At 43.5% G+C, this 13,747-nt stretch overlaps 1 protein-coding gene across 1 annotated transcript; it reads right to left on the bottom strand.

The window, feature by feature from the left end:
• Nucleotides 1–4,647: 4,647 nt before the first annotated feature.
• LOC123137299 (uncharacterized protein At3g28850-like) lies at nucleotides 4,648–5,737 on the bottom strand. The gene has a single exon (XM_044557026.1). It carries the CDS (start codon nucleotides 5,564–5,566, stop codon nucleotides 4,871–4,873), a length of 696 nt encoding a protein of 231 aa, XP_044412961.1. The 5' UTR covers nucleotides 5,567–5,737; the 3' UTR covers nucleotides 4,648–4,870.
• Between the last annotated feature and the right edge of the window lie 8,010 nt (nucleotides 5,738–13,747).

Raw genomic sequence — 13,747 nt, 5'->3', positions numbered from 1 at the left:
TAGAAGAAGTAAAATGGTTCACGTCAGGTGCCGCACATATACTAGACTTTGCCTATGGCTATGAAGCTAAAAACAAATTAAACATAAGCCTCCATCATCTTGAACCACCCTATCAAAGGCCAAATCCCTCTGCCTGACCATCTCCTTAATCATGTATGTTGTGCTTGCCACCGAGTTGTACTCCTGTTTAAAAATTCTGCCATCCCATTATGTCCAAATTTGCCAGGTGCTATAGAGAAACAACCCATCCAGATTCTCCCTGTTCGACCCTGGGACCTCCCTTTGGCAATGTGACCACCAATCCACTAGCTTGTCCGATGTGGGGTTGTCAGTCAGCTTGAGAGTTTGCAAGCCTGACCATGCCACCATAGCTCTCTGGATCTTCCTCGCAAAACTGCAGGAGTGGAACAGATGAACTATAGACTCCTCATTGGTGCCACACATTGGAAAAATGGGGCTCCCCATCCAACCGCGATGAAGTAGCTTTCTTGATGTAAGTAACCTGCCATGAGCTAGTAGTCAACCACGAAAATGGACCTTGTTGTCATCGTCCTTCTAAACAACCCTGAAGTTGTGGTGAGCAAAATGATCCAACAAACATCACTTTGTATGCCAACCTAGTAGCATAAACGCTGGACTCAGTCCAATGCGAGCGAACCTCATCAGAAATACCAGGGTTGAGTTGCACTTCCCTAACCTTGAGCCAAAGAGTCATGAATTCTAGTGCAACACCATCTTCGGAGAACAGAATGTACAAGGGATGGTCCGATCTTCATGGTGTAGGATCGATGAATAGATGGGGATAACTAGCTGCAAGCAGCTGAAAAATAGAAAATAAGAGATTATGACCCGACAAGTAGGATGCTAACTATAGCCTGCAATCTGAAAAACCGTTGATCCACAACCGGCAATACTACCCCACACAACCATGCTCATGTCGTGGAGCACAGGATAGGTGCAACCCGCAAGGGAGACCACAAACTCTAACCTACACAACACGATATAGTCATAGAGCATACATTAGGAGCGACTTCTCAAGGAATCACGAGAATAAGGATAATAAGATTTCTCCAATCTCAGGAGGAGTCTATGTCTTTGGTTTTTATAGCAATGGAAAAAGTTCCCAATGAAGGGAAGAGCTAGCCTATTTATAATAGGGACACCCCCCGGATAGGTGTGAAATCAAACTAGCTTAGTTGTGAAAGAGAACCAACTTTGGTGTGACTAAACGAGCTTCGAAACTTAATGAGGTAGCTTCATGAAATCTCTCATTGGAGGTGGTTCGTTGTTCCTGACCAAAAATTGTTCACTGGAGTCGGGGCAATGTTTTTTCAGCAGCAAACTAGAGTTTTGAAAATCTTTCACAAGTTGGGATATCTAAACTCGTACAAAACGTTGTTTCATCAGTGCCAAAACATAGTTTTCTCAGCAGACAACTTATTTCCTCATGAACTCGCAACTTTGTTTCTTTGTCATAAAACATTGTTTCAGCACAGGCTGAAAATTTTGTTGGCCTTCTTCGATGTTGCACCTGAGTTCAACCAAAAATGAAGGAGGTGAAGGCAACCATGGTTTCAAGGTCAAATGATAACTAAGTTAGCATTCACCTGATCGTGTATTTGCTTTGCATGGCTTCTTGTGGTTGGATTGCTGATGATTGGTGGTGTGGTGTCTGTGGTTGGCATGTCCTCATCAGATTCCTGCAGCAGCATTGTCGAGTTTATTCCACAAAAGGAACTCATCCATCTGTTGTCAATCAGAGCCATTTTCCTGGTGATGTTTTCCCTAAGGGAGAGCCTGAAGATGCCAGGTGCAAGCACGACCAAAGGTTGCCGCTGCAACGAATCGGGTTGCCAAAACTTTGTTGTGGTCCCATCCCCAATCCAGATGATAGTGGATGCCATGAAGATGCCGTTGTGATTGGAAGAGTAGTGCCAACCCAAGGTTTGGACGTGTCCATCCAATCAAACTAGATCCATCAAAACCTAATGGTTGAGCCACATCCTTGATCCCAAGGCTTCCCAGCGTCTTGGTCCGACAAACTATGTGCCAATTGACTAGAGTACCAGACAGTGGCCCCCATACACTCCTTGACGCCATTCCAAATAAAGGCTCTAATGCATTTATTTATCCTCTAAATCAGTCATTTGGAAGGGATAAAGATTGTAAGGAAATACACCAGGAAAGGTATGATAATCGCATTGACGAGTGCAAGTCAACCTGCCATGTGGATCAAGCGTCCCTTCCATCTAGCCGCTCTGGAGGCTATTTTGTCGATGATGAACTGTGTGCCAGCCCTTGTTAGCCTCCTAATGTGATGAGGTAATCCTAGGTACTTAACATGGCGAAAACTTGTTGTTCAAGAATTGAGGGTCATCAACCATCACCCGAGTTGCATCTTTTGAAATGTGATTTGAAATAGACTTGAATGTTCGTTAGTCCCTTGAACCATGATGCCATTGATCACCAAAACCCACCAGGGATAAGGATTGCACTTTCAACCCCTAATCACATGGCTACTAGATGTGCATGGCCACATGAATCGCCCACTCCCCCACCCAGCCACCGTCCTCACACGATTGCCACTACCGACTCTCAACTAGGGTCCATGAAATATGAATAACATGTACAAGGCCGCATGCTTAACATTTCACTGATGGGCTTGAGACAAGCATGCACCTTGTCCTTGTTTTGTTGGACATCTCCCTCTAACAAGATTAGTGGAAACCAGAGTCCCAAGTTTCTTAGTACTGGTACTACATGCCACGTGACTAGGATATCATAATACTTTGGAGTACCCCCATTTGCTCTAGTGCATTGCATGCAAACATCTGCCACTTTGTCATGGTCTTAAAATGTATTAGGAGGCGTTTGGTAGACTGCATGGATTTTGAGGTATTTGTATCCGTGGCTGAGTTGGACATGGTTGAGTGGGTATAGGCCAAAAACCTTGCTCTACACATAGTTTGGTAGCCTGCATTGCACCACTAAGCAGTTTCATGCCTGTTGTTTGGTTGGCAACATTTCTGGATTATGGTTGTCAACGTGCAAAACATGGTGTTTGGTTGTGCGTGACCTATGTTGTGGTCACTGCTTCTCACTAATGATGACCTTATCACACACTACACTACACATGCAGTAGGAAATTAACATAGTTTCGGTCCTAGCTAGTAAAAAAATGTTAGTTCATCCCAACTATTAACAAATTATAGTATGAATTAATAGTCATATGGCTCAATAGGGGAAGTTCATCGATGCCAAACTAGGGGGAAGTCCATCATCATCATCATCATCATCATCATCATCCCTCTTCTTCTTGGATCTCCTTAACCCTCCAATAGCATACAAGACTTGCTTGAAATACCTGGAAATGGTCTTCATGGATCTCTTGAACGAGTTGTTACTCACTCTGAATCTCTGATTATGACCCACAACATGAAGGAACATTGCTACCTGCTCTTCAACAGAGGTCTGGATGCTATCTTGTAGCAGCCCCTGTATCTGAACGTCTCCACAAACATGCAAACGTTGCCCTTTGCATTTGAAGCATGTTTGCAACCTCTACGTCGTCGTGTTGTAGATTTAGTTTAGATTTGCTATACTCTCCCTATCTCAGATTGGCAATGGACCATAATGGATGACAGACTTATCACTCCGACGAACAACTCTCTTGTGGACCGACATGGCCTAGGGCTGAATCACAACAATGAATGGTACCGTCTGAACAACCAACTTGATTCGTTCGTCCATAACGACCTAATGGCGACATCGATGTTGCGGTAAGCAATGGTAAAATTGACACTAACCGTACATAACGACCTAACATCAGAAGGAGGTTTGTGTGCTGCTTACACCCTTTGGAGCAGACGACCTACCCATGGCGGAGATGAGGAGGACGAGATGGAGTCAAAGGCGAAGGGGAGAACCATATCCTCCTACCAAAGATTGAAGCCGCCACCGCTACTTCTGCAGATCTGAGTCGTTGCCGCCGCCGGTGCCAAGAACTGAGGTTGGGTTTGTTCTAGCGTTACAGGTGAGCGAGTAAATGTTTTTCTTTTAGGGGTGGGGTGATGCTAGATTCCGCATCCCACGCCGCTAGATTTTGGTCTTCCATCATCTCTGCGCCCCTTTCTCCCTGCAACACCGCATATGCTGGGTTTTTGGTCTTCCATCATCTCTGTTTGGTCTTCCATCATCTCTGTTTGGTTTGGCTGTGGATTTCTAAAAGCAGCTGTGAAAAATCTGCTGTGGAAAAACGGATGTGGAAAATCTGATGTGAAAAAGATTTAGGTCATTTGGCAAACCAGTTGATACAGCTTTTTCAGATTTTGGCCCGCAGCGGAATCAGATTTTGGAAAGCACGTCCTGGGCTGCTTCCGCTTTTGGTTCAGATTTTGGCAGCGGATTTCTAAAATCGGATTCTGCTGGATTTGCCCTTTGGTTCAGATTCTGCTGCGCGGCAGTGAAATCCGTCAATAAAAGCCGAACCAAACAGGGCCTTAGTGTGATAGAGAGACAAAATATAACATTCAGGACTTAATCATATCTACTCCCTAGGAATGGAGGGAGTAACAAATTTCTTTCGGGTTCTTCCGCAGGTTATTACTTCAACTACGATTTCATCCAATTTCCATGAAAACAAAAGGGTGAGAAATCTGCAATTATCCTCCTTTTAATTAATCGATCTTTCTATTCATGAACATCAGCTAAGCTTGAACCACGTCCAAACATCGATCTTCACACAAATCACACGGTTTGAGGAACATATCCTTTGGATTTCAATCGAATGGGGCAGGCACATTTGATAATTGAGGTAGCCAGCACTTCCATTTCCATGCGCGATATGGTCGCCTCCGATATGTGAGGAGCTTCAGCCGCGGGAGCATGCGGTGCACCGCACGAGGCCGTTCTCGTTGCACGCTGCGCAGACACGGAACCCCCTAGTCTTCTCGCTGAACCAGCGATGGCTGCCGCCGCACGCGACGCAGGGGGCGAACCGCGAGCCGCCGCAGGACGCGCACGGCGTGGGTGGAAGTTGCGGCGCCCCGGCCACGACGCGCCGGAGCTCCCCGCTCTCGTGCAGCGCGCGCACGTCATCCGCGTCTCCGACGAGCCGTCCGGCGACGAATAGCTGCGGCAGCGGCGGTTGGTCCCGCCGCATCAGCGCGCGGAGCTCGGTGAGGAACGCCGCGTCCATGGACACGTCCCGCTCGTCGACGCCGACACGGAGGCCGCGCAGGATGGCGCGCACGTCGCGGCAGGCCTCGAACGTGGGCCGCACGGCTCGTAGGGAGGTGAAGTAGAGCACGACACGCCGCTCGGCCGCCACCGCGGCCGCCGCTGCCTCCTCGGCCGCCGCGAACGACTTGCACGTCCGTAGCTTGGTCGACGACCGCACGCGGTGCAGGACGATCTTGCCTCCGCCGGCGGGGGGTGCCGCCGCATCGTCAAGGACGGAGCCGATGCCGCTGTGCTCTTTGGACGGCGACGTGGCAGACGAGGATAACGACGGGGAATGCGTGAGCCGCCCGGCGGCTGGCTTCCGCCGGCTCCACGACGACCACATCGCGGTGGTCGAAGGCTGGCGAGGTCGGCGGGTGTTTCTTGGTTCGCCTTGGAGGGGAAGGGGAGGAGAGAGCGCGGTGGAGAGGAAGTCTGGCGGGGTCGTGCGTGCCCGATCGTGCGCGCGCGCGCGTGTTGGCTTTGGTACCTAATTACTTGGCTGCCCGGCCATTGGCTTTGCTAAATTTAACCATGCCTTTTAACTGTCTCGAGTGTTTGTGTGGCGTCCATTTGCTCGGTGTTGGTTTTCTTTGGTCTGTTCTAGCTTCATCTCTTAATTTGGAAGCTGAATGGAGAGCGGCGATGGCACGTGGTGCACTAAGTGCATTTTTCTAGGGTCCGCTTACACATAAGTTGACTAAGATTTCTTTTATGTCCAAGGTGCTGTTGGCCGTAATATAAATAGTTAATTGATGGTGGGTGTTTTCCCCTAAATAATATGTGGTGAACATTATTTGAAATACTCGGTAAACTTTCTTCTAATACTCGATGAATAGTTTTTCAAATACACTGTGGGTATTTTTAATGCATGATAAGTATTTTATATGTACGAACATGTCGGAAATTGCTAATGGAGCTCAAGCTCCATGGAGCTTTAAATTTGAAAAGAAAAGAAAAAGTCAAAAACCAAAATTTAGGTTTAAAAAAAACTCTTAATCACACACACACACACCTACAGATGTATACCACTTATCTGTAAAGTTTCATGGCAAAATACATTTTTATGCGAGCTACACAAAAATAACATAATCATTATCGTATATAAGAGTTTCAACCCATTATCATATGGGAAAAGCTCAAGAACAACCGGCTGATCCGATGGAGCGTCCGCCGCCTTCGGAGCGTGACGCATGTCCCATATGTGGCTCATGCACCGCACTATCCTAAGTACTTTGTTCTAAAAAAAAAATCTGCAACATCACCCGTGTTGCAAAAGTTCCTTTCACAACAACAGCTCTGATGCCAAAAAAGGGAGACGTAAAAAAAATTCTGCAACAAAACCTCTGTTGCAAAAAAAAAAATCTACAACAAGAGCTATGTTGCAAAAAAAATCTACAGCACAACCTTTCTTGCAAATGTTTTGCAACAAGACTTGTGTTGCGAAAGAGAACTTGCAACACGATCTCTGTTGCAAAAGTGAGGACAACGCTCAACCACAAAGTTATGCCGATCTGACGGCTCGCAACCCGTAACACGTCACTTATCATATTCAAAAATATTCCTAGATCTACAATTTTCAGTTTTGCCCATTTCTAGGGTTTGAAACTTTTACACAGGGAAGTTTCTCAAAAAATTCCCAAACAATTCTTGGATGGCTAAATGTAGTCAAATGTCCACCCTCCCAATTTTGAGCCACCAGATCATTCATTTGGTTTGGATTACTTCCTCTGTTTCACTACATGCAGAATCTGGTTTTGAAAATTTTGTGAAGCGAAGTTTTTCCAAATGCCACGAAATTTTTATCAGAGCTGCCTCCTGCAATGAAGCCCATCTAGTGCCATCCTCAGTGGTCAATTTGACCAAATCATTGCTCAAATCTATGCTTCCAGCATTCTGAACAGGGGGGCAGGAGCACTTTCTTTCTCTCTCCCTTATCTTCTTCTGATCCCCAGCACCAAGACTTGGTCAAAACCCACCCCTGGACAGTAGCAAACCCTCCTCATTCCTAGAATCGCTGAAATCGTCAGAGCACGCTCAACACTGCACTAATGGCACTGTTGATGCCATGCTACTAAACCCAACCATTCTAAGCCAAGCCGGTGTATCCAAACCATCCATCTGCACCCCTAGTGACTGTTGGGCAAAGTCCAAGCCTCTCCTCTTCTTCTTTGGACTGTTGGACGGCCATGACCCGAGCCGAGAGCGCCCGACGTGTGCAAGCCACAACTGTTGCTCTCTCCTTGCTCAGGTGCCATGCAACGCTCCCACGCACTCCCCTTAACCACCTGGCCATGCTCATTTCCCTCCTCGCGCTCTCAGTCCACTACAAACACCACGACCGAGCCTCAGGCACGCTCCAGGGCGCGAATTGGAGCCCCTGGCCTCTCCTCCACTCCCATCCAGCTCCACCAACACCAACCGTCGCCCGCGCCTAAAAGCTTCTTGCCTAGCCCTCGGTAAGCTCAAGATCGAGCACGGCGGAGCCGCCTCGGGTCGCCGTCGAACCGGTTGTTTTCGGCCACCCCACGGCTCCCTCTCTCTCCCATTCTTCCTCTTTCGTCGAGGCGGAGCTCGTGCGATGTTTTCCCGCACGCCTTCGTGCCCGAGCCGTCAAATCCATCATCGTCTCCGTCGCCGCCGTTCGGGCCACCTCGCCGTTGTGGATTCCGGTGACCACCTCGACCACCACCTGACACGCGGAAGTTTCCCGAGTCCATTGGTGTCTGTACGGGGAGGATATGACCAGCGTCGATGCAGGCGACGCCTTGAGAAACGCTCCCCCCTCTCTGTCTCACTGGTAGGCTGGCCCCGCCTGCCAGGTTTAAACTGGTGCACGCGGCCCGTGCGGTCGACTAAGCTGGATCTGGCTGGTCGGCCCATCTAGCTCAGTTGGCTTCTCTGTTTTCTTTTTCAAGTGAACTAAAAATAATTCCCTAGGATTCAAATGAATTCCAAATGCAATGATTCAAATTTATGCATGTTTCCTAAATAACGATATATTATTTAGAAAGCCATACTGAACATTTTTGGTACGAACACATTCTGTCTGGTTCATTTAATAGATCATTTTAGCATATATGTCAACTTAAGTAAGTCCTAGAGTATTCATTTGAACTCCAAATCCAGTGAAACCAATTTATAAATGTTTCTGGAATCATTATTGATTTGATGAGTGCATTCACTCATTTTTATAAAAAGGCATCTTGTGGATTTCATGCAAGTCCATATTTCCTTTGATTCCAACAAAATGAAATGTTCAAAAATACCAATAGCTCTACAATAAATAAAGTCACTTTAGTCATTTTTCTCATGACCAGAGGGGTCCTCGAAAAGTTTCTCCTATATTTTTAGGACAATTCTATTTTTCTGCCTTATTGTGTTGCTTATTGTGTTTCGTCCAACGTTAGATAACGAGGTAGACTAAGGACTTGGAGAAGGACCAGAAGCATTTGATGACTTTGCTGAGCCAGTCGAGCAACCTTTGACCATGTTGTTTCACCCAAGTTTCTGCTCATGATGTAGTTTATTTTTGCGTCAATTACACTACAGGTGCTAGAACTTGGCACAAATAATCACTTTAGTGCTAGAACTTGTGGTATACATATAAGTGGTTCAAAAACTTGGCTTGACGGTGCAAATACGGTATTGTATACGCTTGCTGCGTTGACTAGGTGTGTCAGCTCGGCGTGAGGCCCGCTGTCAGTGAGAAGAAGGAGAGGGCAGGGCATGTGGTCTGCCTTTTTGCGAAAAGCCACTTGATAATTTTTTTCTCTCACGGAAAAGTTGCTCTAGAGAAATTGTACATAAAAGAAAAATGCTACTCCTCAGATTCAAACTCACGACCTACGGGTTACCCGTGCGGTTGGCTATCCAGCACACAGAGTCAGATTTGACAACACAGTAAGATATATAAGCTTTATATACTTTAGGCTGAACAATATAAATTAAGAACTTTAATCCCATAAGCAAAATATAACAAGTTAAATACCCAGGCATACCACCCCAACACAAGACGTCTCTTGTTTAAAAAGTATAATTACACTATGCATAATTCAAAAGGTTCATGTCATTTTAAATAGAATTAATGTGTTATTTTAAAACATATTCATACAATTTAAAATACTAATGAATTATAAAATATGCTTATATGATTTGAATAGTACACATCAGAATCTGCAATCCGATGGCACACTAGGCTCCTATTTATTTTTCATACATATTTTATATTTAATTTTAGTTACAAAATATGTAAAAAATTAGAAAACACATAAAATTTATTGAACACCTGAACTCTTTTAAACAACCTAAAATTTCCTTAAACCACGATCACTTTTATATACTACATGAATATGATATTGAAATCAGGAAACAATTAACATATATATGAATTTATTTAAATATAAAAAATTCTAGAAGTAATTTACTATTTTCTTAAAATGTGAACACGTTTTAAATCATAGTTTTTTTAAATTCATAAGTTAATTATATGGTTGTTAAATTTAGTACAGGGACATGTTTTGATGTTATATGAACTTCTATAATGTAATTTATTTTCTTTGTATGTATATTATTTATAACACGTCATTATAATTTACAAAAATTTAAAATGCAAAAAACTAAAACGTTGCAATTGTCCACACTGACTACAGTTCAGTTTAGCCACACGATCGTTTTGTGTTATAGTCATAAAATTTAATTATATGGATTTTTGTTAAATTAGTACCTGATATGTTTCGATGTTATATGAACATTTTCAATGTAGTTTATTTTATTTATATGTATATTGTTTATAACGCATGATTATAGTTTACATATTTTTTACAAAATTTAAAAATGTGAAAAATTAAAATGTTGAAAATGGTTGCGCCGAATGCAATTCAGTTTAGTCACACGATCGCGGTGTGTTATATTCATAAATTGTAATTTACATCAAAATAAGTTGCCTTGTCGGTTGTGGTGCAATGCCCGGGCACTTATTTACCTGATGAGGTTCCTGGTTTGAATGACCGATCATGCACTGATTTTTGGGACTAAAAAATGCACTGATTTTTTCCGCAAAATAATGCACTGATTTTTGGGATTAAAATTGTTCACGAACTCTGCATGTCACATGTTCAAACCTCTGGCGGACCATTTTATTTTCTGTACTTTTTTCTGAGATAAAAAATATATCAGGGGCTTTTCGCAAAATAAAAAGGCCACACACCCAGCCCTACCCTTTCAGCCACTGAAAGTGGGCTCCTCGCCATGCTGGAACGCCAAGTCAGAGCTGCAGGAGTATACAACACCGTATTTGCACGGTCAAGCCAAGTTCTTGAACCACTTATATGTACACCGCAAGTTCTGGCACTAAAGTGACTATTTGTGTCAAGTTTTAGCACCAGTGGTGTAATCGACTCTTTATTTTCACGCATCAAAATTTACGATTATGCATTGCTAGTAGTTGAACCCATTTGCATGATGACATAGGTGATATCCTAGATGTCGTTATTATCCTGACCTTGATAGCCCGTGAAACACAATGGTCATAACTAAACGCTATTGTAGTTGCTTAGACATGCTAGACGGGTGGGAAAATATAGGTTGGACACGCAAAGAAACTTTCGGGGAAGTTGTGAGTACCCGTAATGGGTGACTCGATAATGTGAGACTATGTGATAAAAGGTTCCGGAAGGATTGGAATAAGAACGTGACCATCTACCCAACCTTTAGCGTGACCACAATACCGTGGTAACGGGGCTTGACTTGAACCTTGATGTGACGTTGGAATAGATCCTCACGTCGGGATCCCCTCCATGATAGATGAGGGTTGTGTGGCTCGAAAGAGTCCCTCTCGTGAGCACTATATGGGGGTTGTGTGGTCTTCAGCTTTGTCTCTATGTTGGGGGGACCAGTCTTGGGGATGACCAATGACCGAGTACTACACTCAGATACTTGAGGTATCGTGGGGCGTGATTGTTCACGGATAGTACGTCGGATGTTGTGGGTAAAGTATGCACCCTCCACAGAGTTTAAAACTATTTGAATAGTCGTGTCCACAGTAAGGACAACTGGGATGACCACACTTAAAACCAAGTTCTTGTGTTGATGGGTATGATGGTTGTGATGCCATGAGAATGTGGATGATGATGAGAATGAGGGTACTGAGTACCCAGACTTGATACAGAGATGATCAAGTTGATGTTAAAGTTAAGATGATTATGTTGATATCTGTGACCTTAGGCTTCGTGGTTCTTCGGACTACGAGGCCTTGCTGTTTTCAAAAGTAGGGCATATGCATTGAAAACTAGCTTTCCGCAAACTGCCAAACTTAGAGTAGTAGCTTCTCTTTGTACTGAACCTTGCATGAATATTATGTTATTACATTCCTTGGGTTGCTGATACGTCTCCAATATATCTATAATTTTTGATTGTTCCATGCTATTATAGTATCAATCTTGGATGTTTTATATGCAACTGTATATCATTTTTTGGGACCAACCTATTAACCTAGTGCCCAGTACCAGTTGCTGTTTTTTTGCTTCTTTTGGCTTTTCAGAAAATCAATATGAAACAGAGTCCAAATGGAGAAAAAACTTTGGATTAATTTTTTTCTGGACCAGAAGGGACCCTAGAAGGTTCGGGAGAAGACCTGAAGGGCCACGAGGGAGCAACAAGCTCGGGAGCTGCGCCCTAGGGGGGTAGGCGCACACCCAGGCTTGTGGGCCCCTCGTGGCACCTTTTGACCTAATTGCACCTCTATAAATTCCCAAATATTCCCAATACATCATAGAGCCACCCAAAATACTTTTTCCTCCACCACAAGTTTCTTTTCTTCCGGGATCCCATCTCTAGGCCATTTTCGGTACTCTACCGGAGGGGAAATCGACCACGGAGGGCTTCTACATTAAACTTGCTGCCCTTCCGATGATGTGTTAGTAGTTTACCACGGACCTACGTGTCCATAGCTAGTAGCTATATGTATCCTTCTCTCTCTCTCTGATCTTCAATACAATGTTCTCCTTGATGTTCTTGGAGATCTATTCGATGTAATCTTATTTTGCGGTGTGTTTGTTGGGATCCGATGAATTGTGGGTTTAGGATCAGATTATTCATGAGTATTAATTGAGTCTTCTCTGAATTCTCTTATGCATGATTATTATAGTTTTGTATTTCTCTCTGATCTACCCGTTTGGTTTGGCCAACTAGATTGATTTATCTTGCAATGGGAGAGGTGCTTTGTAATGGGTTCAATATTGCAGTGCTCTATATCCTACTAACAAAATGGGACAAGACATGTATTTGTATTGTTGTCATTAAGGGTAAAACGATGGGGTTTATTCATATTGGTTGGATTTACTTTGTCTACATCATGTCATCTTGCTTAAGGTGTTGCCCCGTTTTTTATGAACTTAATACTCTAGATGCATGTTGGATAGCGGTTGATGGGTGGAGTAATAGTAGTACATGCAGGAAGGAGTCGGTCTACTTGTCTCGGAGGTGATGCCTATATACATGATCATTGCCTTGAATATCGTCATAATTATGTGCTTTTCTATCAATTGCCCAACAGTAATTTATTTACCCACCGTATGCTTTTTGTTTGAGAGAGAAGCCTCTAGTGAAAACTATGGCCCCCGGGTCTACTTTTATCATATATTAAATCCCAAAATACCTTGCTGCAATGTATTTACCATTATTTTATTTTGTGTTTTTATTTATCTATCTATCACTATCAGTTTTGATCCTTGCAAATAACCGCCAAGGGGATTGACAACCCCCTTGACCGCGTTGGCGCAAGTATTTGCTCTATTGTGTGTAGATGTTGTTAATGAGGTTTCCTGTGGTTCTCCTACTAGATTGATAACATTGGTTCTTAACTGAGGGAAATACTTATCTCTACTGTACTGGATCGTCCTCTCCTCCTCGAGGAAATCTCAACGTAACTCACAAGTAAGAGGAAGAATTTCTAGCGCAGTTGCTCGGGAGACATCACCAAAACCTGTCAAGTTCCTTTGCATAAACTGTCATCTACTTGTTCTTACTTTCATTTGCCATTTGCCTCTCGTTTTCATCTCCCCGCTTCTAAAAGAGTTTTACAAAAACACAAAAAATATTTCCGTTTGCTTGCTTTGTCGCTATGTCTCAAGAAAATACCAAGTTGTTGATTTTTCCAATACTAATAATAATGATTATATTAGTACCCCAATTGCTCCTCCAACCACTAGTACGGAGTCATGTGATATTAATGCTACTTTGCTAAATCTTGTTATGAAAAAACAATTTTCTAGTACTCCTAATGAAGATGATGCATCCCATCTTAATACTTTCTTGAGTTGTGTGATATGCAAAAGAAAAAAGATGTGGATAATGATATTGTAAAATTGAATTATTTCCGCCCTCACTACGAGATCGTGCTAAAATTTGGTTTTCATCCTTGCTGTGAAATTTATACGGGATTGAACTTTGTTTCTAGAAATATTTTAGATTCCACCGCAGGGGGTACCTTTATGGAAATCACATTAGGAGAATCTACAAAACTCCT

This window comes from Triticum aestivum, chromosome 1A (genome assembly GCF_018294505.1).
Source record: "Triticum aestivum cultivar Chinese Spring chromosome 1A, IWGSC CS RefSeq v2.1, whole genome shotgun sequence".
Lineage (NCBI taxonomy): Eukaryota > Viridiplantae > Streptophyta > Magnoliopsida > Poales > Poaceae > Triticum > Triticum aestivum.
The sequence above is the reverse complement of the archived record's forward strand: the minus strand, read 5'-3'. Positions and strand labels throughout refer to the sequence as shown.

Excerpts from the sequence above, each read along its gene's own strand:
- LOC123137299 (XM_044557026.1), bottom strand. The coding sequence starts at position 5,566 with ATGTGGTCGTCGTGGAGCCGGCGGAAGCCAGCCGCCGGGCGGCTCACG.